This window comes from Vipera ursinii, assembly GCF_947247035.1.
Source record: "Vipera ursinii genome assembly, chromosome: 1".
Lineage (NCBI taxonomy): Eukaryota > Metazoa > Chordata > Lepidosauria > Squamata > Viperidae > Vipera > Vipera ursinii.
In genome coordinates this window covers 301455957-301483854 of record NC_139512.1, presented here as the reverse complement: position 1 = coordinate 301483854, position 27898 = coordinate 301455957, and the positions used below count along the sequence as shown (strand labels likewise).

Genomic DNA, 27898 nt, shown 5'->3' with positions numbered 1-27898 from the left:
TAAATGGGACATGTCGACTGTTCTAAATATACCACTTTTTAAAAAAACCTTGCAAAACCTTACAGTACATCTGGTAACATCACATCATGGTGAATTGGTTTTAATGTAGGAAAGTTATTTAGACTTGCTAGAATAATGGACAGACAAAACCATTACCGTCCTTTCGTTACAGTATTATTTCTTGCTGATTATACTTAGCCATCATAGTAGATCCATTTTCCCTTCCAAGCTGCACTTAAGCTTAACAAGATTCCAACAGAATTGAAGTCACAAAGGTGTTGCAGGTGATTATTTGAATGATGATTAAAAAAAACAACCACTAACTCTTCAGGGACATCTCCAAGGGGGAAAAGTGTAGTAGTAACTTGTGTTTAGCCAAATATATCACACCAGAATATTTTTTGTTGCTGTTGAAATGTGATCAGTTATATTTTTGACAGCTGCTGAAATATTTTGATCAACTGTATTACAATCAGTGACCTGAATTACCAATATTTTACTACCTTACTTTACAAATATTGTTTGGCATCAAAAGTAATTACAATCTAGAAACCAGTTACATTTTTAATGTTATTCATTCATTTATTATACAGTATATTTCCACACAACGCCCTAAAGGCAGCTTTACAACTTACAACTCTTGTAAGTTTCAACCTTACATTTACTTTCAACAATTGGAATTATTGCTGATGGTGTAAAACAACATCTAAAGCAGTCCCACACTACTTACGATTAGAAAGTTTGCTCTAGGAGCAGGGAAACCTGAGTCTTCATCCTGATTCAGGCATGGAAGCTAACAGGGCAGCTTTCGACCATTCACTTTCTCTAAGCCCTAGGAAGTAATGGTAAATCACTGCCAAAAATATTGCCAAGACTAGTGGTTTTCAACTTGTTCTCTGCGGAACCTGGGGGGGGCACGATGTCATCACAGGGTGTCAGCGAAAGTTTGAAAAAATGCTACGATTTAAATCTTAAGTTTTAAGCTCCCATGGCCACAAAAGGTATTTAAAGGGGCTCTGTGGTGAAGAAAAGATTGGCTTAGATTGCATGTACTAATTGGAGTTAAAAGTGAGTTGAAATCAAGCAAAGAATAATAATTACCATACATGGCTTCAAGGAATACTCAAAATTTCTAAGGGATTCCACAAAACTTCAGTCTGATTCTGAGTGTTTCTGATGTAAGGCTCTATTTCTCTTAAATAGAACAAACTGAATTATGCAATCTTCAATCCTGGATTGAATTATCAGGGGGTAAACCCAATGGAAATGGACATCAGTGGGCACTGTTAAGTCTTCCAAAATTATTTCTGCATGGCTTAGCATTTATTTTCAGAAGTATTATAGTGGCAACATTTATCTTTGTGGTTATGATTCACTCTTTCGGTCTTTAGCATGCATTTTATTAATTTAGGTTCCTAATACACCAACACTGATTTGATATTAGTTAGCAAATAAGAAACGATATTTAATCTAATTTGGATCAAACAAGAAATAATAAAATTACCACTTCAGAGTTAAAAGGCTTTACAAGTCAAGGAAAGTAATATATCATAAAGCCATGGCTTTGGATAATTTTATCCGATGAAACCACAAAATAGCTACTGCATTCTATTAGGTACATATACCAGGGTTGTTTATATATACTTTGAAAATAATTTGGAAAAAAAGGTCTGGCACAAGCTCATGCCATTTCTACTACCTGTATTTCCCTGAAAATAAAGACCTGGTCTTGTATTATTTTTTTTGCCTCCAAAAGAGGCATTAGGTCATATTTTCAGGGATGTCTTGTTTTTTCCAATGTTTCGCCTCATGGCAGCGGCACCAACAGGTCTGTCAGGCAGAAGCCCATGTGGCCGCTGCTTGAGCGCATTGCCCTCAGCCTGTTTTGCTGGCAGAAACCTTCAGGAAAGTCTTCTGCAGCCCAGAATGGAGCCCCGGGTTGACGCACGTGTTGCCTCCCCCCCCGGCCTGTTTCACCAGCAGAGGACTTTCATTTTTACAAGTGCACCTCACCCCACCACGTGCAACCAGATGGTGAGATGGAATGGGTGGGGTCTTAACTAGGACCTATTTTGGGGGTAGGGCTTGTATTAGGCGCACACGTAAAAATCAAGCTAGAGCTAATTTTTGGGGTAGGTCTTATTTTTGGAAAAACATGGTATGCAAGTCAACTTTTGCAGGGTTCTGCGTAAGTTTAAAAAATAAAGTTGCAGTTGCTCATTAAAGTCTGAAGTACTTTTTCCAAATTATTGCCCCAAAATGTTCATCTCTAGTGCAAGGTATGTACACGTGCATAGCAATTATATATAAGTGTTTGTATAACAATAGCCTGTCTAAAAATATACAACACAATCCTATACTAAACTGGGAATAAGTTATACTAAACTCAGCAGGGTTTGCTGTTATGTAGAAAATTGCATTCATTAACATTCCATGAAACTGAATAATGTGATTGAAGCAAACTATTATTACAATCACCAGGGTAACGATAATAATTGAGGGATATAAATTTAACAAAATACAATGATAATCTGTAAATGCTGCAAAAATACACTAATAATTGGTCACAGAACTGCTGCACCCAGAAGCATCAATATATTTTTACTCTTTAATTATATTAAGCATTTCCCTGGAAGCTTTATTAGTCAAACATGAAATGGATGAAAGAGAAATATAATGAAAAACATACAGTATACAAGGAATGTATAAATACTTTTATGTTCAACATCAAGATATCTACGGATCAATTAAAACATTAACAAGGTTTCTCAATGAGAGGGGTGCTGAATGAGAACACGGAGAACTTTTGAGAGCGTGTTTGGGGCAATACTATAAAACAGATGCCACCATGGGAGTGGTGATGATGAAGACTTTATCTAAAGGCAAATGAGGCCCTGCACTATGCTGGATCTCTGTGGCACCCAAAGGCACTGTTGGAAATACAGTTAACGTATGAAGCTGGTATTTTGTAGCAAGTTACATTGCTATTTATTGTGCTTGACTAAAAGAATCTTTAAATTCAAGTGGGATGAATTGCCTAATGAGCACCAAGGAACCTATCAGTGATTACATTGTTGCTCTTGAATTTCTTTGAGATTTCAGGTTTTACAGACATAAATAGAAATTTAAAACATCTGCTCTATTATGTATTACTGGTGGTGGCACCTCTTGGAATCATAAGGCAGCTGCTTCTTTTCTTAGGCTTCATGATGCTTAATATATTAATTTGTTTTACACACACATGTACGTGTACAACTCTTCAATCTCAAAAAGCATATGAGCTTCATGAGCTTTGAAAATGATTTAGCTAATTAGAAGTGAGGTGCTTTGTACACACTCCCATGAACACTAAACACCTGTTTCAAAGGATCTGCACAACCATGCTTAGTAACAACCTTTTCTATCAAAATTAACTTAGTAACAAAATAAAATTTAACTATTAAAATGTTAGATTAGGAAGTGTCAAGAATGAAGGTGCAACTTCATCCTTAAATTCATTAGCTACTTTTTACATGATCTTACCACTAAAAATAAGCTTATAGCCATGTTATATAATTATTCCCCTTAGTCAAAATTATTAATTAATAAGAGAGTAATAGTGTTAGTATTTCATGAGAAATATAAATCAAGAAAATTTCTTCTAGCAAAGCTGAAAATATCATAAACATTTTACACAGATTAAATAAATCTTGTAAAACCCCCTTAATGTTGCTTTAAATTGTTAGTTTTAATTGCAGTTTGACAAGATGCTTCATTTTGAAGAATTAAACCATTTTCTGGTTTCTTTGGCTTTTCATTAATGTATTAGGTATTATATATTAAACTATTTCAAACAACTGTATAGCATTTGTTTTTCCAGTTATTATTTTGTGGTTAATTGCTTAAAGCAAAACCACTTTAGAGTTAAATTATCCAATGCTTTAAAATATGTTTTACATTTCTTTTCAAAGGTATATCAAACACACATTTTTCTAATAAAAATGTCAATAATATTTTCCTTAAATGTATTTTGCATGCAGGTAGCAAACCATAGGTTTGCAAATAATTTTTTGGCATCCATGTTGGCTTCAATTAGGCTAAGTATTATTCTATTCAGCTGAATTCTCCTCTGGCTTGATGTATTGTGTGTGAAACAGTCTAGCGCCTGCGGTAGACAAAAAAAAAAAACACTTGAAAATACAGCAATACATCCACAGAATTTCTGCACTTTCGGTTCCAAAAAGGCAATCCTGATCAAATTATCCTGGAGTGTTGAAGATGAGAATGCTATCACACACCAAGTGACTTCCTTCCCACCTGCCATAGCAAGAAGGTGTGTGTTTTCTGAAGCAGGAGGGGTTGTAGATCCAAGCTTATATTTCTCCAGGGCCTTAACACTTACTGATCACCTAACCTCTTCTGGATACAGTGCTTGGGACACGTACAACTGGTGCAACGCTACAGACTACAGCCTCAACTTACCAAATAGTTTATCCAAAGGATCAAAGAAAATACTTCAAGGGAAATAAAAGTGCATACTAAATGTCCCAAAGGCTTTTTTTCTTTTTTTGAAAGTGCTTCTGGCATACTTTTTTTTAAGTGTGCACAACTGCATGCACACACACAGAGAGACACACACACACAGTTTAAAAGTGCTTTTGCTGGAAACCTGAAAATATACATTTTTTGTAGCCTCCATGTCATGACAAATAAACAAATTCTGCTTTTCAGGTTTGTTTGTTTTTTCCAACTGATCGCTTTGTGCTTTCAGGGAACTGTCTAAAGCTAACAGCTTCCCAGAGTTCTTTCACTGTTGTTTTTCTACCTTGTTTTTTTTCTAGAGAAAGCAGTTTAAAGAGTTATTTAACAAGCTGTATGATCTCTTGCTGCATTATAGGTTCACAAAAATATAGGATGAAAAGCTCATTTTGAAGAGACAAAACCTGTTCAAAATGGAGTTAGTTCAAATAATGGATATTATTGGAGTAACAGAGCAGCTCAAATCCAAGACGTTTCTAATGCAAGAAGTACTCAAGCAAGAAATGTTTTATACTGAAAGCTACTAAGATCTCATTCTTCAGTCACTGCACACTTCCAAACTGTGAACATCTTAAGAGTCATGCAGGTAAAAATCAGGTTTTCCTCATCTGTTTTTGTTAGTACCTCATCTTACTGAAAGATAATGTTCTTCAACAGATGTCATCAACAAGTTTCATTCCATTAATCCCACGATAAGTTACTCGACTTGGACGCACCAAGACTCCATATTTTGGCTTGCAAGTGAAGTATCGCTTGTCACCCACACAGCCATCATTCTTGCCCTTAGCACTCCGAAGTTCCAGGCCAAGCCAAATGCCTGGAGCAAAACTGGTGGGCCCAATGTAGCGAATTGTGCCCATCTCACTGGAGCTGCTCAGGAGGACCTGAGAGCCTTCGTGTAATTTTACTGGGCCTCCTGTGCTTGTAGTAGTAGTGTTGCTCCAACTACGACGCAAAGAAGATTTTTTTGATCTGTACAGAAAAAGAGACATCATTAATTTCCAATTGAAAATAAAATAAAGTAAAAATAAAAAAATACAACATTGCACAGCAAGAGGAAATTGGCCTCTAATGTATTAAATTAAGCCCACGGACCTCTTTCTACTAATTGATTCTAATTTAATTTCCAAAGCAAAATATGTATACGTTTGACTTATTATATTTCTATTCTGTCAGTGCTATGCAAGAAGAAAACTTTGAAGTAATTTTCTTCATTCACATTAAACTGAAAGTCAAGCAGATTTTACAAGTATAACCCTTTCCTCTCAATGCCCATATTAGCTGTGGAAGAGCTAAATATGCCAAGATGCTGTATAAGAAAAAAATAAACTGCTCTCCTGTTGCAATCCAAATAACTATCAGTTTGTCATTTGATAAATAAGCTCATATTTTAAAAACAAGGATATTAAAATCAGGTAAGTATTTAATGTCATTTCCAATGTGGTCTAAGCAAGATTCCAATAAAAAGCAGCACAAACTATGGAAGATGAGAGAAGCAAGATTTTAGAAAATGTTAGCCATTTAGTTTAGCATGAGCTGGCGGGGAAAGGGCAATGATTTTCAATATAGACCTGGGTTTTTTACCACCTGAAGTTATTCACTTCAGAGTATATTACCACTTGTTTTTAACAACTATTAGCCACTGCAGCATGAAAATTCACAGGTGTGCACAACATCATTAGCATTGTTCTTCTTACAGACATTCAGAAATAGATATGGGATTTGCATACATACACCAAAATGATTCCTTAATCATGAAGATTCATGCCTCCTCAAACAAAAGAGGATTTTAAGTCTTCTTCTAATCTCAGAAAATTGGGAATATATAAATTCTGTTCTTTCTTCTATAAAGTCACTTACTTGACAAAGAAATTTCTCCTGTTTATCTCTTTTTGTGAAGCTGCAGAGGTTGTACTGAAACTTCGTCGGAAACCTGAATGAAAAAAAAGCAGGATAAGCTTTTAATTTAATATGCAATATATTTCTAAGATGGTTTGTAACTATGAATCTACAGTTACTTTGGACTATGAGAAAAAAATGAGGTCAGCTGAAAAAACCAATGAGGAAGGCTACACAAAAAGCCAAATAAAGATCTGTAAAAAATAAAGTATACTGAGAACAGAAAGCAGGATGGGTCACAAGAAGATGATAAATAGTTGTAGCAGTATGCAGGATGTTGAAGAAGCTAAAACAGAATAAATTGAGGCTGGCAAAAGATACTAAAGGAATCAAAATGGTTTATTAAGATATGTTAACTGCTTGATAAACACAGCAAAATCTTAACAAATAGCAAATATTCTCCATTAATATGCTTAAATAACCAGGTTAGTTGCATCCTCTAGGCCAGGGGTAGGCAACCTTGGCTCTTTTATGACTCATGGACTTCAACTCCCAAAATTCCTGAGCCAGCTTTGTTGCATTTCACAAAGATATATCTGTAGATCTCTGAAATCTAGAAATATAATCTATAGATCTCTGGAATCTCACAAAAATCCACTCTTCTTAAAAAACCATATTTAAATCCAGAAATGCTTTTAAAAAAAAAAAACAAAAGAAAAAGGACGTAACACTTGTTTTCCTAATTCATTCTCACTTTATATCAACAGCAAATATATCATCTTCAAGAATCTACAATTTCTGCAATTTGCATAGGTAATAAAAAACAAAAACAGATTCATGTTGTATTCTTACCAGGGAAAGAATGATTCATTTTACTTGAAGTATCTGTGAGAGATTCTAGTGATCCTGTTAGCCTGCAAATGAAATCATGTATTATTTTTTTTCTCACTCAAGATAACAAAAGAAAAAGTGTAATTCAGCAGATAACACACTCCAGATTGAATTTTCTGAAATCAGAATATAATTTTCCCAAAACTACAGATAGTCCTCAACTTACGACCAAAATTGAGCCCCAAATTTCTGTTGTTAAGTGAGCTTTGCCCCACTGTATGACCTTTCTCCCACAGTTGTTAAGTGAATCACTGCAGTGAATCGACTTTGTCAGGAGGCTGCAAAAGGGGATCACCTTGGGACACATCAACGTTCATAAATAAGGTTGACTCAGCCTTCCATCCTTCCGAGGTAGGTAAAATGAGGACCCAGATTGTTGGGGGCAATTAAGCTGACTTTGTAATAATGCCGCTTGGGGTGTGTGAAAGCCCCAATAAGCAGGCATATACATAGAATGAAGGCTACTGCTAAGCTTGTAAGCCGCCCTGAGTCTTCAGAGAAGGGCGGGATATAAATGTAATTAAAAAAAATATGAATCCGTTGTCAAGCATCTGAATTTTGATCACAGGATTGTGGGGATGCTACAAAGGTGTAGCTGTGAAAAACTGTCATAAGTCACATTTTTCAGTGCCTTTATAATTTTGAACGGTCACTAAATGACTTTTGTAAGTCGAGGATTACCTGTAATGCTCTGAAGATGAATTTGCCCTATAGTACTCCTCATAAACCTGAATCAAGATCCTTTTATTAGTTGAAGAAAATTGGTCTAACGTGATCAAGAATGAAGTGCTGGGACATCACTGCAGAAAAACTGGTAATGGAAGGCCAAACTGGAAACGGGTCTTTAGAATAGAGAAATAGTTTTCCCTATGATTCACACTGTCCCCATGATTCTCATTCCCCAGGTGCAAGGAGGACAGAATCAATATCTATTGAAGTTCTCCAAATAAAGCGTTTCAGGGATCAAATACTCTGCAGCAGCATACACAGCAACCAAGTGTGTATCCTGTAAATCAGCTTTTAGGAGCCCTGTACCAAAATTCTGTTTTACACCTCTTGTCGTTAAGTAGCTATGAATCCCCAAAAGCAACTACTGCTAAGAGAATCACAATTCCAAAATGTGGAAAATATGTAACACAAAATTTCTGACACTGGTGGAAGATTATTATGGTTCCATTCCAACTTCTTGTCTTGCAGCCAACACAGGTGCTTCTTTGTTCTCTTTTTTTTTTCTCTGTAAAGAATTTATTGTTTCTCCTGAATTCACGTCATTCTTTTATGCTGTCTGTGTGTTAATTTCAATTTTCCACTGCACCTTCTCCAAGATACTCAACCTAACCATGTTTTAGCCTCAGTGTGTGCACTCTTCATTTGCCACTATTTCCCCTTATTTTCCTACCATGGTATTTTCTCTTCTACTCTCCATGTCACCTCAAAGTCCCTCTCATTCACAACACTGAATACTGTCTGCTTGGGTACATCACAATTTAGTTAATAGTAACCAATAATGGAACAGCTTGCCTTTGGAAATTGTGAGTGCTCCATCACTGGAAGTTTTTAAGAAGAGAGTGGACAGTCACTTGTCTGAGATAGTATAGGTTCTCCTGCTTGAGCGGGGGGGTTGGACTAGAAGACCTCCAAGGTCCCTTCCAGCTCAATTCTAATTCTAATTCTAATTCTAATTCTACTCTACTCTACAGAGCAGTGTCAGCTGTGAATGCCCACATAGGTAGATCTGTTTCCATCCTGGCCCTTCAAGCCTCCCCATCAATCATTTCTTTCTGCTTTATAGCACTAGAATTTAACTGAAGATTTCAGAAATCTTTCTTTCAATTACGAGATTCCAAATACTGACATCAGACGCAACTACTTTTATTAAAAAGAAATTCAAAATACAACTCAACTTTATTATCTCACATTAGTCTTGACTTATGTTTCTTTGGCCAAGCTTATATTAAAAAGGTAAAGGTAAAGGTTCCCCCGCACGCACATGCGTGCTAGTCGGTCCGACTCTAGGGGGCGGTGCTCATCTCCGTTTCAAAGCCGAAGAGCCAGCGCTTGTCCGAGGACGTCTCCGTGGTCATGTGGCCGGCATGACTAGATGCCAAAGGCACACGGAACGCTGTTACCTTCCCACCGGAGTGGTCCCTATTTTTCTAATTGCATTTTTACGTGCTTTCAAACTGCTAGGTTGGCAGAAGCTGGGACAAGTAACAGGCGCTCACTCTGCTACGCGGCACTCAGGATTCGACCCGCCAAACTGCCGACCTTCCGATCGACAAGTTCAGCGTCCTAACCCACTGAGCCACCGCGTCCCTTCAAGCTTATATTAGAATAAGGATAATCAAAATTTGATAGAAGAGAATATTGCACTGATGATGTCACCTGGCTTGGTAATGAAACCTTGGCAAGAAAACCACCAAGCTCAGACAGCACCAAGAATCTACAGTTTGGCAAGAGGGATACTGACCTAGGCTTCTCTCCAACCAGAAAAGGTTTCTGAATGAAAGTGATACAATAAAATATATTTGATGCTGAAACCACAGTCTATGGCACTTACTTTTGCACTCTAGAGGGTGGTGCAAAAACACCGTATCTGGGGGGGCATTTGAAGTACTGTATCCCTGCAACTGAGCCATCATTCTTGCCACGAGGTTTATCCAGTTCTATGCCATACCAAAGCCCTGCAACAAGAAATACTTTTTTTATTTTCAAATGGGGTATTATTGTTCATTAAAAGGAGTTTCATTTGAAAAGAAATGCTCCTCACTTTCAGTCTGCAGAACCAAAGGAGGGGGAAAGCTGTTTCAAATAAATAAATCAACTTCAGTAAACTATCAAGACAACAGAGTTCTCTCAAGATTTGTTTCAGCTTGCATTTTAGTATTTAACTCCACTACATATACAAAGAAGCTAATGGAATAAGGAGAGGAAAGTAGGGTATCAATTGCTAAATACTGTAATTCAATCTAGGGAAGAACAACAAAGCTTTAAAATTAGAGTTTTCAGTTTAGAGGAACAATCAGTGCCTCAAGAGGCAACTGTGACATCTGCAAGTTTATCAGTAACAATGCATTTAAATAAGTTTTAGGATACTGTACTTTAAATTCTCTCAGCTGAAGTAAAATGCTACCAAGTACAATCTTTTGAATAAAGAGAAGACATGTTCAATTATTGTTGCTGACTAGCAACTCAACTTCTTCAGTCTTTTTGTAAGACTTAGGACAGTCCTTTTTTCAGTTAGGTCCCATCCAATGTATCTCTAATGTGTCCCATCCTGATATATTTCTAGACACAAATTTAAATGCTCAGAGAAATTCCTTCATCATTTCCAACAGGAAAACAAAAAAGTTGATTCTACATTAATGCATTTGTAGCAGAATATTTTCTTCAGAAATTATCAATTAATAATTTATTGAATTTTAAGTAGTAGCTTACTTTATACTTCAATTAGCTAGTTGTTACTATTGATGTTTAGTGTAATTGCTATTGGTTTTTTACTGTAAATCTATTCATTATTTTATTAACTGTAAATATTTAATTGATATTCTATACTGTTTATGAAAATTACATTACATATTTTAATGGTAACTGAAAGGCAAACATGCGATAAACAATAAAGTTACCTGGTGCAAACTTGGTTGTCCCATAGAATCTAACTATTCCAGTTCTTTGTCCGACCACCAATACTCTTTCTCCAATCTGAATTTCCCCTTCCTCAAATGCATTTTTCTTTGCAGACAGAAATGTATTGTTTCCTTCTGTTCAATTGGGTTCACAAAATGCAGGAGATATACAAATTACATAAAATAAGAAAATACTTATGAACTCATTATTCACATATAGGCTCATCACAGTCAGTTATGCTCTGACAGCAGTAAACAGAATTACAGTATAAGAGCTAATATATTATATCTGTATGATTTTCAAATTTAGCAAAGACAATTACCTACAAATATAGGAAATTAAGATTGGTACTATAGAAGAGGCTTATATTACTTTACAATTCACTTCAAATATGTGAAATCTAAACAATTTCAGCCAAAGAAATTATCTTAGCTCCTTCTACCATTGTGATAATCTATTTTCTTCCACAGACATCCTAATGATTTTTAGATAAGATATATTTACCAGAATTGCATAAAGCTCTGAATTCAATAACCTTGATTCTCACACTAAGTTTAGTGTTGACCTCATAGTAACAAAGCCGCTGCATCCTGTGGAAACCTAAGATAGCTGCTTTGTAAATTGAACCTAGTTATCTATGCATGCACAGAGACCACAATTGGAGCATTCTCTGATAGTGGGAGAACATAAGAAAATTTGGGACAATTACTTTTTTCCCATTAAGTATAAACTAGAAAAATGAAGTTTTTGCACAGTGTCATGGTTCCGACAGATGAAACCTTTCAAAAGAACTTTGAGGCATTGTTTACAATCTTTTATTCGAGTAGCATAACATTGGCACTGCATAATCGAAGCCAAAAACTGAATTCCCCTCCCCTGGGCACATAGTATCAAAGCACAATTCCCTCCTCCAATTAACAGTCAAAAATCACATTCCCCAATTAGCTTGAAGCACGGGCTTTCTCTCCATGACCTGAAGACATGGATGTTCCAACAATCAGGCCTGGACTGACTATGGTTTTAAATTTGGTTTTATGGGGTTAAATTACTTTGTATTGAACATATCTACTGTTTAATTCTTTTTTTAAATTTTGTATTTTCATGTTCTTTTTTAGTTTTTATTGTTGTGAGCCGCCCTGAGACCTTAGGGAGAAGGGCGGCATATAAATATAATAAATCAAATCAAAATCAAATCAAATCAAATCCAGCTCCCCAGCCCGCCAATTCTTTATCAACTCTGAATTCAATAACCTTGATTCTCACACTAAGTTTAGTGTTGTTATGTCTAGCTAAACTCTCATTCACATCCCCCCCCTCCCAGCATCATCTAACTCTAAAAGCGAAAGGAAAAAGATGGCTACATTTCCATCTGTTGTCAATGCAAAACATCCGAAGTTTGCATAAGGCCCACAGCTGGGCTGGTGATTTGAGGTCAACTGCACTTAACAAATATTCCCTTGCCACTTCACTCACACTTCCAGGAACAAAAAAACTTACCTGGAAATCGCAGATATTATAGAATTTAACAGCTGCATTAGAGCTTTAGATATGCAATCTTCCTATATTTCTATCCTTATAATGGTCTATTACAACAAATAATTGAGAGAAAATTATACCAGCCATAGTTTTGGATGAAATTGGGTGGTCTTTCATGTTTTCCTTCTTATTATTACTTGTGGAATTACATTTCTTGGGACAATTCAGCTTGCTGTCTAATGATACAGTTGAGGATGAAGAGCTACTGGATCCAAGGTAATTTGCTAAAAATAATAAAACAAAATTATTCAGCTAGAAAACACAAACACATGAAAGAAGTGTCATTTTGTCACATTTTTCATTCCTTGTGAGCATAAAACTAACTGATCATGATGGATACCACTTAGTTTTTCAAGTCTATGTTACTAGTATGTAATACTTGTAAGCCTAGAGCATAAATGTAAAAATAATGCAGCCTTAAGTAATAAAAAATCTCGGTTCTTTGCTTTTGATAGCTAGTCTATTAAATCTTTGATGAGAAACAGGGAGAATGACATTTTGTGGATGAATTATGAAGTGCATGGGCTAGTGCCTACAGCATGCTGTTATGCATCATATTAATATTAAAATCCTGTCTATAAAGTAAGATTGGAAGGTAAATCACTTTCATTTCAATTTGTGAAATGTTGATGTACAAGCTCCTTATCAAGATTTATATCTATCTGTCTCTTCTTTCTATAACTTCCTCTTCTGGCACTTTTCACCTGACTCTAAAGATTTTCATGATTAGGCCTGAGGTTATTCATCCCGTCCTGGAGATAATGCAGACTTTAGGAAGTACAAGTACCAAGTATGGAAAACATCACAAAGAGCTTTCAAGTAGCTGCAGTTCCTTGTATCATGTACCATTAATCACAATCTATATGAACCTTGAACTACTATTTTGCCAAGCATCTTGTATTTGATCTATCAGCCCAAGCTACTTGCAACCTGAGTCCAAAAGAACTAACCAGCACTACAGTAAACAGTGTGCTTGAAACTGGTGGAGGAATCTGATTTTCCCTTTTCTATTCTACACTTAATTTCCTGGAAAAGATCCCCAAGAAGTAAAATACCTCCGAAAGTGAAGAAGGGGGACTTCCGCTCCATCCTTATACTAACAGAAGTGGCGAATTAAAATTTATAAACTTGAAAGGTAAAATTTAACTTTGGACAAGTTTAAGATTGTTGAATGGTTAAGACTCTCATTTTAAAGACCATTGTTCATATTGAAAACTAAATAGACGCTGACACCTAGCGGTGGATGAAGACAATGACAGCTATGATTACCATAGAGAACTTGCCAAAACCTAGGAAAAGCTAATTTGTGTTTGTGACCTTCAAAGCTTTAATAATAAAGAACAGCTGTGACAAAAAATAGACAACAAGCTGGGCTGCAGACAAAGAGAGAATTATAAACTTTAGGAAAAAAATCTGTTTTGGAACTCTTTGAATTACAAATATATATTTAACTGGAACTCTAAACCTATTTGCTGATAAGAACGAAAACTCCAACTTTTGGCCATTATGGATCAGAGATATGCAGACAGAACACACCAAGAAAACATAAATACCTCTCAGGAGGAGATATATAGAATACTGCAATTAATTCAAATAACACTGAGTTCAAATCACAAAGAAATCCAAAATAATTTTGGAAATACAAATCAATCTATCTCTAAGTTAACTTCACAACAAAAAAACTTTCCAGGAAACAACAACAGAGAAGGAACAGACAAAACAAATAAGTGGACATAAAATTGAAAATAGAGACTCAAAGACGGAACTTAACAAAGCAAGAAAACACGATTTAATCATAGTCGGAAAAAATTTACAAGAAATGGAAAAAACAACTCATCTCTTAAGACTACAAAATAAATCTGAGGACAAAAAAAAACAGATTGGATAAAATGGAATGTAGAGATGTTGAAAACATAAGAGAGAAAGGAAATGATAAGAGAAGCAAAGGAGAAAGAGAAAAACATTTTCAAGAAACATGGAAAGGCAAAAGCCTCACATAAAGATACTTTATTCGATTTACTTCTTATACCTATAGCAACAGTCATGAATATGTGGGAAAACATTTTGATTCAGCAAAATACATTGATCAAGAAAGATACTGGTTAAAGGGGAAAGATTGAAGTGAAAATTAAGAAAATAGATGATAGGATCTACCAGAGAGAATATTTAAAAAAGAAACATTTGTTTGAATATGGTTAAAGAAATAGAAAAGATTCTGAATACATATGTCATTCTAAGAGAGATGAATTCCTTAAGTAATACTGTATGCTTCCCCCTCTTTTTTATTTTATTTCTTGATATAAGTAATATAATACTGCTGAAATGGCCTAGAACAGGTATGTCAAACTCCCGGCCCGTGGGCCAAATGCGTCATGCTGGAAATGGGGAAAAAGTTGCGATACGTCGCACGACATCACATGACGTCGCAAGTTTGACATGCCTGGCCTAGATGAAGGAAATGTTTTAGATAATTAAATGTGACTGAATTTAGGGAAATTATAATGTATAAAAAAGAAAAAATGCTTTGAATAAAAGTTAAAGGATTAGATGACTAGGCACATTAAATGGAATATTTAAAGATTAAATATATATTTTAATCATGGTTAAAAAGAATAAGAAATTTGGGGAATGAATATATATATTAGCTTAGGAGGAATATATATTTTAAGTAGCATTTTACTTTTTATGTTTCTTTACTCTTGCTCTCTTTTCCTTTTCTTTACTGTTTTTACCTATTCTTTAAGAAATGTAAAAGTGTTGAATGGTTTATATGGGAAAAATGGATTTAAATCTTTAAATGTAATTAACTGTTGAGAAAATCTTAACCAGCAAGAATACTTTGAACTTTATGGGAGAAACAAATCTAAATAAGGACTGTAACAGGATATAAGATGAGGCAACCAGAATAATTAGATAGAAAAGAAATATTATATTGATGTGATCATTATTTCTAGGAATATTGGGAAAAATCATATATGTAACTGTTATTTATTAAAATAATTATTATTTTGATAAATTATGCATTATGTATTATTTCAAGGCTTGCAAAGAAGACATTTTGGGGAAAAGGGGAAATCAACTAAATGTACTATGTGGTTATGGATTATAGAAACCAATTGTTAATGATTTTTCTTTACAAATGTAAACCCAGCAAACACACGGTTTACCAACTATTAAGTGATTTATGTTTTTAAAAAATCAATAAAATATATGGAAAAAAACAATCTTATTCACAGCTCCATTGATCTCCTTTCCTCCTGCACTTTTCCTTCTGAGACAGGACTAAAGTATTCTATTCTGAAAACCGTTGCTTCTCTTTTGTCCTGCCTGAGGAATAAGGCCAGTACAGTTACTATCCCCACATGAAGACAGCAACTGCTGCTGTGTGTGGGAGCAGCAGCCGTACTTTGCAGCAAGCTCTCTGGTAAGAGGCTAACTCAACCTTGGCTCAGTATTTGAATCACAGAATGAGAAGAATGGGCAAAGGCCCAATAATGTAACTTACAATCTCTCAACCAAAATATCAGAAGGTGGAATCAGCACCAAGCAGTAGGCAACCTGCTCTTCCTTGTAGCATCACACGCATCTCTGCCCATGTGCAGACTACCCACACTCAGCTCCACTGCCACCATTACCTCCAATCTTTCCTCTCCCTTCTCCTCTGTGGGCAAATACAGCAGCCACCATTTTGGACAGTCAGTTAAACTGTGCATGCTCTCCCCAGCTTCTAGGTGAGATTGGATTAATAGTACCTACCTCACTAAGAGAGTATAGCATAGCTAGGGCTAAGGAACTACCCATTTTAGAGGACTCCCTAGAGCCATCGGCCACTTTTCCAGCACTTCTTTGCTAGGAGCAATGGAAACAATGACATTTAGTCTTCTACAAAGATCATATAGTGGCCGTGACTAGGGGGGCTTTCGCCCAGGTTCGCCTGGTGCGCCAGTTGCGGCCCTATCTGGACCGGGATGCCTTGTGTACGGTCACTCATGCGCTCGTGACCTCTCGCCTTGACTACTGTAATGCTCTCTACATGGGGCTTCCCTTGAAGACCACTCGGAGGCTCCAACTGGTGCAGAATGCGGCCGCGAGAGTTGTCTTGGGAGTTTCCCGGTACTCCCATGTTACACCTTTGCTCCGCGAGCTGCATTGGCTACCAGTTGTCTTCTGGGTGAGGTTCAAGGTCTTGGTTATGATCTTCAAGTCCTTACATGGCATGGGTCCGGGTTACCTCAGGGACCACCTGCTGCCGGCGTCAACTTCCCTCCGCCCAGTACGTGCCCACAGAGAGGGCCTCCTCAGGGTGCCTCCGGTCAGGGAATGCCGACTGGTGGCCCCCAGGGGGAGGGCCTTCTCTGTGGGCGCTCCGGCATTATGGAACAACTGCCGGTGGAGCTCCGGATGGCATCAGACCTCCGAACCTTCCGTCGCGGGTTGAAGACCCACTTATTCGAATTAGCTGGTCTGGCCTGATGGGGGATTATGGGTTTTAAATTTGGTGTTTTTAGTATTGTATTTTGTTTTAACTGGGCATTGATTTAATTTCTTTTTAACTTTTGTACCGTTATTTATATATGCCCTGTGAACCGCCCTGAGTCCCTAGGGAGAAGGGCGGTATAGAAATCAAATAAAACATAAAACATAAACATAATACTCCCTTCACTAAATAAGCTAAAAAATAAATTAGTTTTCCTTTGGCTGTTCTCTCCACAGTTAAACCGAAATAGGCACAGAAGCATAAAGCCAAGCAGCTGGTTGGGATAAAATAACTCTCCAGTGGACCAATTAAACTCCAACAAGTTACTGACCTCTGAATACTCTTCCTCCATAAGCATTAGAATCCATCTGATTCAAAAGCAGTTTATGGCTGAAATAATGATGAATTATTACTCATGTTTTAATTCATTAGCCTTCCAGTCAAGCACTCCTATATATAAATAAGTGCCACTAAAAAGAATTATATACCCTGGCATAAGCAAACAAGATTTTTAAGGAATAGAGAATCTTATCTAAAATTACCAATAGAGCATTATTATATATTTCCCTTATCCAGACCAAATATAACAACCAAAAATATCTGGAAGACAGATTACCTTGTTTACCTGATACAGTTTTCTTTACTTCTTCACTGCTTACAAATGTGGAATTGGAAGTACTATCTTTTCTGGATAAGCCTGTAAGCCAAACCAAACCTATGAAGCACCACAGTCTAAGTAACACATCCAAAACATCTCTGTATATATTCTCTGAACATTTATAGATACAATTAAATATGTAAAGAAATATTTATGCAAATCCTTTATTTCCCTCTAAAGGATAATGGAATATTGAAAGACTCAGTGGTAAACTCACCTATAGGTACATGAAGCCCTTTCTTGCATTTCACAAGCCAATAAAATCAATATTATATCAACATGCCTTCTTCAATCTTCAGTTGAAGAGATCTCAGAGATACAGTAGCAACTAGACAATCCATGACCCTTGGGTAAACATTTCAGAGATATTTCCTTACCACATTCCTCAATGCCTTCAAAAATGGCAGTTTCTAATATACTTGAAAGTTCTTAAAACTTCAAAGAGATATTCAGGAAAATATCTGCCTTGAAAGTAGCTCATGTTGGCCTGTATAGCCCAGTCGAACATCAGGGGTTTATCACGGGAGATATTTTAAGATACTTTTATTACGTTATAAACATTTTATGTTTTATATAATTCACCAAATTTCAATCCCATGGGAGTCATGTCCTGGCTTTTGGGCACATTCTGTCAGTTAGCCCATTTGAGGTACCTTGGTTCAAAAACTGTTGCTCTATGATACATTATATTGCCCAGTTAAAGATTATGGGGAGAAGTGTTTTAGTAGTTTATAAATAGATGTGTCTGCTTTTAAATTAACTATAGGAGATTTTAAGCAAAGCTCTTTCACATTATATCAATTGTAATCTGTCATTTATATAAGATAGCACTAAACACATTTGAAATATCCAAGCCTATTTTTTAAACAGGAATTTAAAAGCATTGTATAACATAAGTAATTATTTGCCAAAAGAATATAGCCTAATAAGTAAACAACCTTCTATGCAAACAAAACAACAATGCAATATTTCATTTAGCCTCTAAAAATGTACAATTGAATATTAATAACATGATTTAAAATTTTAAAAGAAAATACAAATTCCTAAAAGAAATTCCAGAAAAAGAATCCAGAACACAAAGAAAAAATCAGAGTAATGCCCAGTGCATTAAGCACCTATTTTGCATTAAACGTTTTGAGCTTTAAGGCTGGGAAAGATTATTATCTAAATCCTAAGACAGCTACAGATGGGTAATGTCTGTTAAATATGCCAAGGCAGCAAAACAATTAAAATAGGAGAAAATACACATTAGTCCTGATAATGAATGCATGTTGGGTTTATTCCTAATTAAACTTTGTCAGCCTAATATTATAACACCTTTTATTGCTTAAGTCTCTGAAAACAAAGGCTGCCTACAAACCATGAATTTTGCTTTTGGTCTGGAAATTGTTATGCTTCCTGAAATGTTCTTTTACTTCAAAATAAAGTGTCCCCATGCTTACCAGAATTCACTTTAGAGGTTATGTGGGTTACATCTATTTTCTTGGATTTGATTATAGGCAAAGGTCGTGAGGAAGACGCTTTTGTACTTTTTTTGTGTCCAGAAATCTTACTTATTTTACAGAGTGGTGCAAAGATACCTGGCAGAAAAGATAAGGTACAATCCTTTTTTAAAAAAAGAGGCTCATACAGCACACTCAAAGAAACTAGAAGCTTTCATGTGTGAAGAAAACGTGAAAGCAATATAAGGCAATATGCAATCAAACAAAACACTGCAAGTGGACTTCTGCTTATGACCGTAATTGAGATTGGAATTTCCATCTCTAAACAATGTGGTGGTAAACCAAGACAACCTGTGGCTCCATCACTTAGCGATGCAATCCCAACCCTCCCCATTGCCATTGTTAAACAATCTCCGGTGGTTCTTAGCTTGATCCACCTCAAGCCAAGCCATTCTGTGGTTGGTTCCTCTCAGCCACATACCTCAATAAGATAAGAGACTGCCTCCCACTCTCCCAACTGCTGATCTCCCCCATCTCTGCCCTTCGGACTGCCCTGTACCCTGCCTAGTGGAATGGCAAGCAGCCCCAGAAATGCACTGCTCTGGGGGATGCTTGTCATGCTACTTTACTTCTGAGCTGCAAGAAGCCCCTGAGCCACAGTATCGTGCAAAGCTTCAGCTGCCCCAGCCGGGACCAACAGTAGGGTACCAAGATGCAGCACTTGGGAAGCCCCAGCAAGCATTCATTCACCCAGCTGCCTTTTCCCTCAGTTCCCCACAGCAAGCTTTCATCTTCTGCATTCAGCTGTTGTGGGGCTGGGAGCCACATGTAGGAAGAGCCAAACCCTGGTGCCTTGCCATTGGGAAACCACTTCCAGCCTTCCCCGTTGGTTGGCATTCTAATTTGCACTGCACTGCTGGATTGGGTTTTGGGGGTGGGGGGAGGGGGATGTTTAGGAAGCATTTGCTGGAGAAGCTGGAGCACCTGGGGTAGCACGGTGGCTGCAGGTCCGAAAAAAGACAGCAAAGGCAGCAAGACACTTGTACTTCAGCTGCAGCCGGGTGCAAAAAGTGAAAGGTCAGTGTGGGGAACTGGGAAAGAAGGCTGTTGGGCAAACGAAGGCTTGCTGGCCCTTGCCAGGCACTGGAGATTGTTGCACAACTTGCTGGTGGTTGCTGGGAGAGGTTGCAACTTTGTGCTGTGCTACAGCTCAGGGGAGTTTTGCAGCCCCAGAGCCACAGCGCACCAAGAAGCCCCTGAGCCACACCAGTTCTGGGGCTGCTTGCCACTTCCCAAGGCAGGGTGTAGGCAAATACAGCAATGTATTAAATATCAATTTTAGATAATCTACATAAATTTGGGCATATCACAGGTAACCAAAGTATACAGCAGTACTGGAAATAGGAATAAGAAATATCTATATAAAATACAACATTAACATGCAGAGTAAACAAATATCAATAACTACTTAAGTACTTATTTGGATAAATTTCACTGGTAGACTCATATATTAGACAAATGAAAAAATGGGAGAGATATGAGAGAAATATGAAGAAGTTTAAAAATTAAAAGCAATACCATGTTTTGGTGTACACTTGAAGTACTGCACTCTTCCAACAGTACCATTGTTTTTGCCATCAGGTTCATCCAATTCTATACCAGCCCACTGCCCGCTGGCAAATTCTGTCATGCCACAAAATCGTAATGTGCCAACCTGGAAAAGATATAAATATATATTGAACTATGCTGAAAGAAAGTTGAATGTGACAACAGAATATTATGTTCTGAAATTATTCCAATTCAAAGAAAAAAACTGAAACATAGAATATGTTTATTCATTGTTCTTCACGCCAACTGAACACTACGGGCAGAGAAGCAGTTCCAATCTTTATATATAAAGTATTATATATGAGCTCTTTGGCACATCGCATTGATAGTTTCCTTTTGAACAGGAGAAACTTCTTGAAAGGAAGTGTGGCTTGACAATGAAACCATCACCCGGAGGGATGATAGGGTTTTATATTTTATTTTACTTTGCTTTGCTTTGTTTTTTTACAGCAGTTCTTAAGCAGGGACTAGAAATTACTATGGGAATTTTTTGTATTTTTTTTACATGTTATGTCTTACATTTTATACAACTGTACTACAACATTTTATTCTATTACAGCTCTAAGAACAGAAGTCTCTTCCCATATTCTCTCGTTTTACTCATGGCTAAGGGATTTACTCATGGCTATGGGATTTACAAAAGGACAGGTGCGCCTCCATATCTTCTTCCTTCTTGTCCCTCTATTCTTTAATTTCCTTCTCTGCTCTTTCACTGTTAGTCCAAGGCATGTTCACCAAGATGTTCCCTCTGCCTTTGTTTCTATTTCTTCCACCCCCTGCTTGCATGGTCCTCTTGATTTTAAAGCTTACCTACATCCAAGAAATACGTTTAAATCTTATATCAAAATGCTACAAAGAGAAAAAGAGGCAAAAGAGTTGTGCCTGCGCTGCTCTTCTCCCAATTCCAAAATTTAAAATGGACCATTTCCTTTTGCCCTGCCTGCAAACGCTGCTAATTTTCTTAAGAAAGGCCTTCAAGTGGGAATCTCTCCACGCTCCATTTCCTTCAACCAGGAGCTATTCCACCAACAGCAACTTGCATCTTTCATTTTAAAGCCTGAGTGAGTGAAGTTCCATCCTCTTGAAAGCTGTACAGTAATTACCAGGCTGTAAAGGCTGTAAAGGCATCATGGCATCTGGCCCTCTCAATTCCTGGCAAATAGATGGGGAAGAAATGGAGGTAGTGACAGATTTTATTTTCCTGGGCTCCAAGATCACTGCAGATGGGGACTGTAATCAAGAAATTAAAAGACGCTTGCTCCTGGGGAGGAAAGCCATAGCAAATCTAGACAGCACACTAAAAAGCAGAGACATCACCCTGTCAACAAAAGTGCGTTTAGTCAAGGCTATGGTCTTCCCAGTTGCAATGTATGGCAGTGAAAGTTGGACCATAAGAAAGGCTGAGCACCAAAGAATTGAGGCCTTTGAACTATGGTGCTGGAGAAGACTCCTGCAAGTCCCTTGGACTGCAAGGCGATCAAACCGGTCAGTCCTAGAGGAGATCAATCCTGACTGCTCTTTAGAAGGCCAGATCCTGAAGCTAAAACTTAAATACTTTGGCTACCTAATGAGAAGGAAGGACTCACTGGAGAAGAGCCTAATGCTGGGAAAGGTTGAGGGCAAGAGAAGAAGGGGACGACAGAGAATGAGGTGGCTGGATGGAGTCACTGAAGCAGTAGGCGTGAGCTTAAATGGACTCCAGAAGATGGTAGAGGACAGGAAGGCCTGGAGGAATGTTGTCCATAGGGTCGTGATGGGTCGGACATGACTTCGCAGCTAACAACAACAAAGGCCTTTGCAACAACAAGTGAATTATCTTTTCCAGGCCCAAAGCAGGTGGTCGACTGACTTCTGCAACCTGGCAGTGCAATGTGCGGAAAGCCTCTCTGAATCAGAACGTGGTTAAATGCCATTTATATTTCCTCCTCTGCTGCTTAGTTTTATGAATCTGAAACAGTCTTCTCCTAATGGCATAGACGGGAGGAGGACCCTAACTAAGAGCTATTATGGGTCCAGGGAAATGTAGCTCTTGGAATTAACAACAAAGGAAAGGAATTAAACACCTGACTCCCTTTTTACAGGGATGGTGGTTCTCCTCCATTCAGACAAAGTATGGTAACTATACTGCCCCATCCTCTGGCCTGCAGGTGCAATTCTTAAATGGTGGATCTCTCTCGTTGATTATTTAATTATGAATAAGGTTCAATCTGGTTTGTATCATTTTAACTTGGATCAGACAGCTGTTGTGTATGTGTGTGGGATAGGCTTGGTGCCTTCCTTATTGCAGCACCAAAACAGATCAGAGATGAGAAGAGGGAGTAATTAAAGGATAAAGAAATGTTCTGCTTGTTTCAGACTTTCTACTATGCCATGCCAATCTACAGTGTTTGACTGAATATTGTGCACTAAATATAGTACAGGAATTATGTCAGAGAACCACCCACGTTACTACTCAGCAATCTCTCCAACTAAGCTGACAGAGATGGTTTTGGACTTGAACTTGAAGATTTCCAGAATAACAGTTCTGGAGGAATTCATTATCCAGGGCAATCATTATTGTAGCCCCTGAAGATTTTGTGATAGCCATAACAAACATGGTTCTGCCCAACTTATCATTGTTTCACTCAGGTAATAGATGCTCAGATCTACTGGATAGGACAATAGTCTGAACCAGGGGAAATTAACTCTGTTTCTTGTCACAGTGAGAACATTTCTAATTTATACTAACTTCCTTTCTGCAGAGCTGAAGTACTAATTAGAATTATCCAAAGTGAAAAACAATGGTTTATGATGGATTCTATAAAAGGGTAGAATAGTGATGGGTGCTCTTTGTAAAACCTTAGTTAACCCTTTGGTTAACATGACCTGGATAGTTCACATGATCACTTCTGGATATCCTCTACCATTATGCAGCACCCCGTTTAGGCTTATTACACTTTCCAGCTGAAGACAATGAAACAAGTGGAAGACAACTAGTACGTAGATGGCAGAAAACTAATATTAAATTTGATCCAATACCCATCATGCATTTAATGGCAATGATGAAGAAACAATATTTTCTCCACTACTAAGTCCTCTCAGTGATGTTCCATTAGAGCAGACATGTCAAACACAAGGCCCGGGGGCTGGATCCGGCCCGCGAAGTGGTTTCATGCGGCCCGCGAAGCCATCCTGGAAACATGAGGGAACGGCCCCCACTGCCTTGGCCCTGGCCCAGAGACCCTCTTTCTGCCAGAGACCCTCAGATCTGTCCCAATCCTGCCCAGGCCCCCATAGGCACCCTTGATGCGAACGATGTAAAGCTGGCCACGCTCACCCAGTAGGCCATACACACTCTAGCCACGCCCACCCAGTAGGCCACACCCACCCTGGCCACACCCACCCGGCCCCTTGAGGGCAACCGCAATGCTGATGCGGCCCTCAATGAAATTGAGTTTGACACCCCTGCATTAGAGCCTTTCCAAATGATTCAGAGTCTTCTGGAATCTGGTTCTGAACAAGCTGGAATCTACTGTACTCTCCTCTACTTTTGAGGAGAAAAAAAATGTATTTGCCACGAAGTCTAACTCTGAACTAGAGACACAAGTATCCTCAGTGGAATAAAACATCTTATTACTTGAGATTGTGCACCCATTACAAACCTACTTGGACAGAGCTTGCTACCTCAGTCCAGGTCCTGGTAATTTGTTGGTTTGATTATTTGAATGCATTCATACACGTAACTGTCCTTGAAGACAGTTCAGAAACTTCAGTTAATTACTGCAGTGAGAGTACTTACTGGATTTAAGTATAATGAACATAGAATGCCAACTGTATACAATCTTCACTGGCTCTCAATTTCATTTTTAATTCTAGAAAGCACTTCAGTTAAAAAGTCTTTCAGAGCTTGCAATTACAGTAATTGAAATAATGTCTTTTCCAGCTTGTGTCCTATTTATATCTTAATTATCATACTTACTTTTATAGACAGAAATTCAGGATATAGACAGACTAAATAAATAAATACAGAGGGTTGGTAAGCGGGACTCAGAAATTGGCTTTTTCTGTGGTTCTTGCCAACTCTGGGTTACCTTCCCTAGGCATGGAACCAGTATTATTGTCCTCACAGCAACCAAGAAAGATGTTTTTACTCTCCTACATTTTATTGAATATTTTAATATTAAACATGTATAACAAATAAGCATTTTGCTCTGTTGTTTTTAATTGTCTTAGTGTTTATATTATCATGCATTTTATTATTATAGCTTTTTGTACAGTTTAATTACTATATCAATCTTTAATTGTATGATTTAAATGTGTTACAAGTCACCTTGAAAAAATGATATTTTTTCAGAACAAATAAAGAGTTGATCTCTTCCAGTTTAATGACCGTATAACTAAATGCATACAAGTATAATTCTTTTAGATTTGAAGCAAATGTTAAAATTCTCAAAATACTAACTTTGGCTCAAATAACTATATCTCCTTAATAAAGCATATTTATGCAAAATTTTAACATGCAAACTACCAATTTCAGATTGTTGGTCACTATCATTACTATCAAACATGCTAGATTGTAATATAACATTTAACCAAAACATCCTATTATCTGATTTACAAAAAAGCAGCTTTAATTTAGCTTGTTTCAAAAATTTTATTGGAACCATTGTGCTTTGTGCTTTACACTTTATTAAAAGCTAAGAATTAATTTGCTTTGAGCAGTGTCTAGTAATAGCAACTAGGTTAGCTCGCGACATCTAATCTTCTAACAAAACAGAAATGTGACAGTTCTATGAAGTTTCAGATACTGAATTTCTGTTCACAAAGTTATTTGCTTTCGAAACTATCTTTGCATCAGATAGAATTCTTTTTAAAGGTAATCAAGCACAATTTACATTTTTACTAAAAATTAAAATTAATACAATTAATAGAAGAAACATATGGATCAATAAAGTTTGCAAAATTTATTTTAAAGTCCAAAGTAGAGTGTAGTTTTTTATGAGACTGGCAATCAACCTGATTCTATGTTTGCTAGTTCAGGACAGAGAACAGGTGCATATTCCTTAGATGGACAAGGATAACATAATTTTTATATACTGTATCTAAGTGAGCCAGTTACAGCTCTCCTTAAAAAATTAAATTTTACTAGCTCATGTGACAAGAGCTACCAGGAGAATCATTCAGCTTGTTGTGATTAACAGCCCTACATATAAACCCAGAAACATTTTCAATCCAGTTAATTTTTCTTTCACAATTTGCTTATTAAAACATACCTTCTGTCCTGCAATGACAACTCGATCTCCCAGTTTTAGACCAAGCAACTCAAGCATGTCTTTTCCAGTGACATTATCATAATTTGGAAGCATTATATTGGAAAGGTCACAAACCAGAGGTACTACATCTAAAAGCGTCTGTTTGATTTCTTTAGCACTGGCTGCTGCATCAGCCATTTCCAACGGCATATCTACTGGATCAGGAACGACATCAGCAGGTGTCTGCCCTTTGTCATTCTGTGGAACAATAATCAGCCAAAACAAGGGAGCAAATTCAGGCACAGTATTAATCCAAATTAAAACAGAGCTATTAGCAACTATTAAATAATCATCAAAAAACACAACTGCTCAGATAGATCCTAAACTTCCATTGTCAGGATCAACAAATTTCAAATAATTTACAAAAAATATATAAAGATACACAGAAGTACAAATATAATTTACACATATTTTAACGCGTTTCCAATATCAAACTAAGCAAAGCATTTCTAAACAATTATTACAATTCAGATTCAGTCAGATAAAACAAATATTTGATAAAACTGATATCTCACCCTAAAAGCAGGGTTGGCACCATGTTCCAATAGACACTTTACAGCTCCAGTACATAGGTTAAAGGCAGCAATATGCAAGGCAGTTCCAAAATCAAAGTCACTGCAGGTGGCATCAATATCTACAATTAAGAACCAAGTTGATATGTGGATATATCAATTCTGTTTTATGCTGAATGACATACTATGGGTAAAAACAATTACTAAATAGACATTAATTATAGCCAATAGAATTCAAAATCAAAACAGAGAAGTCAAATAGTCAGTAACCCATTAAACAAACCCAAAGGTATTTGTTTATTAAATTTATATGCACCTATTGCTTTCCAAATTGACTTTTTAGCAATAACAGAGAAAACATAAAGTTGCTTGAATACAATTCATGTGTCAGATCAATAAATATCAACTTTAAAACTATCTAAAACTACTGGGACCAGAGAGGCTGGGATATGAGAGTTGAATACCAGCAATAACAAGAAGTAGTGGGGGAGCAAGAAAAATTCCTCTCAAGCAAGCAAGAAAAACAGGAAAAGAAAGGTCAAGTTGAAGGGGAAATTTTAGCAGAATCTTTGAAGGAAAGAAGTTCTGTTAAAACTCAATCTCCCTTCCCATTGCTATTTTGCTAAAAGCAGAGGAAGAATTGATCCTTAAAAATGCCTGAGAACTATTTATTGGCCCTGTTCCCACATCGTTTAATTAGGCCAGGGAATAAGTATCAAGAGGCTAAAAAATTAACATATTAGACAAGAAATTGAACAAATCACAGAACCAATTCAATTCCTTACTCTATACAGGAATCCAAATTCAAGCATCCATCACAAGTGGATGGAAGTGTAGGCTCTACCAAAACCAATGGAGGGGAGCTCCCTACATCTCAGGGTAATTGCTTCTATTGTCAAATTGTTCTTCCTTTAGAAAACTTTCCTTTCAATTGGAAATTGCTTTCTTGGAATTAAAAATCTATTATCCATGCCTTGTCTCTAGGTATGGCAGCAAATAGGCCTTAGGTTTCATCAACCGGACATCTATACTTTTCCTTGACAAATGGCATATTTCCTACTCTGATTTTCAAATTAAATATATCCATCTATTTAATTGTTATCCCATTCAGCATATTCTCAACTGGTTGGCAATCAGACTGTCATAGAAAACTTTGACAAATGATTTAAAGAATCAATATTTATTATAACTACAGCTCTATTATGGAAGTTAAAAAGAGGGGTTGACAATCAGGCTGATTTCTAATAATCATATTTTCCAATATTTTATTTTGATTGTTTTATTCATGTTTGCTTTTTAATTATGCCAAAATAGCTCTTATTACCTTACTTGCATTTATACAGATTTGTGGGGAATGGAAATATTGAATACGGACATTTAACTTTTTAAAAAAATGCTTCTCCTAAAATATTAAAAATATATCCTACCAAATTCTTTTGTTTTGGTGTGGGTTGCTTTCCCATTTTCAGTATTAATGATTTGTTCATCGCTGTAAATTT

The 27898-nt window shown here is 36.9% G+C and overlaps 1 protein-coding gene across 3 annotated transcripts in view; it reads right to left on the bottom strand.

The window, feature by feature from the left end:
* Positions 1–598: 598 nt before the first annotated feature.
* CLIP4 (CAP-Gly domain containing linker protein family member 4) overlaps positions 599–27898 on the bottom strand; it is a 48668-nt gene continuing 21368 nt past the window's right edge. The window contains exons 6-17 of one of the 3 annotated variants that reach the window (XM_083356905.1): positions 26403–26521; positions 25849–26085; positions 20567–20702; positions 18989–19126; positions 17505–17585; positions 12492–12635; positions 10875–11009; positions 9809–9932; positions 7210–7271; positions 6379–6451; positions 5143–5490; positions 599–4144 (exon numbers count right to left, since the gene is read on the bottom strand). In XM_083356905.1, the coding sequence (XP_083213031.1) occupies positions 5169–5490; positions 6379–6451; positions 7210–7271; positions 9809–9932; positions 10875–11009; positions 12492–12635; positions 17505–17585; positions 18989–19126; positions 20567–20702; positions 25849–26085; positions 26403–26521 (1571 nt within the window). In that variant the 3' untranslated portion in view covers positions 599–4144; positions 5143–5168. Of the gene's footprint in view, positions 5491–6378; positions 6452–7209; positions 7272–9808; positions 9933–10874; positions 11010–12491; positions 12636–17504; positions 17586–18988; positions 19127–20566; positions 20703–25848; positions 26086–26402; positions 26522–27898 lie in introns of all 3 variants that reach the window. The other 2 variants (XM_083356904.1, XM_083356906.1) reach the window with 2 other exon arrangements.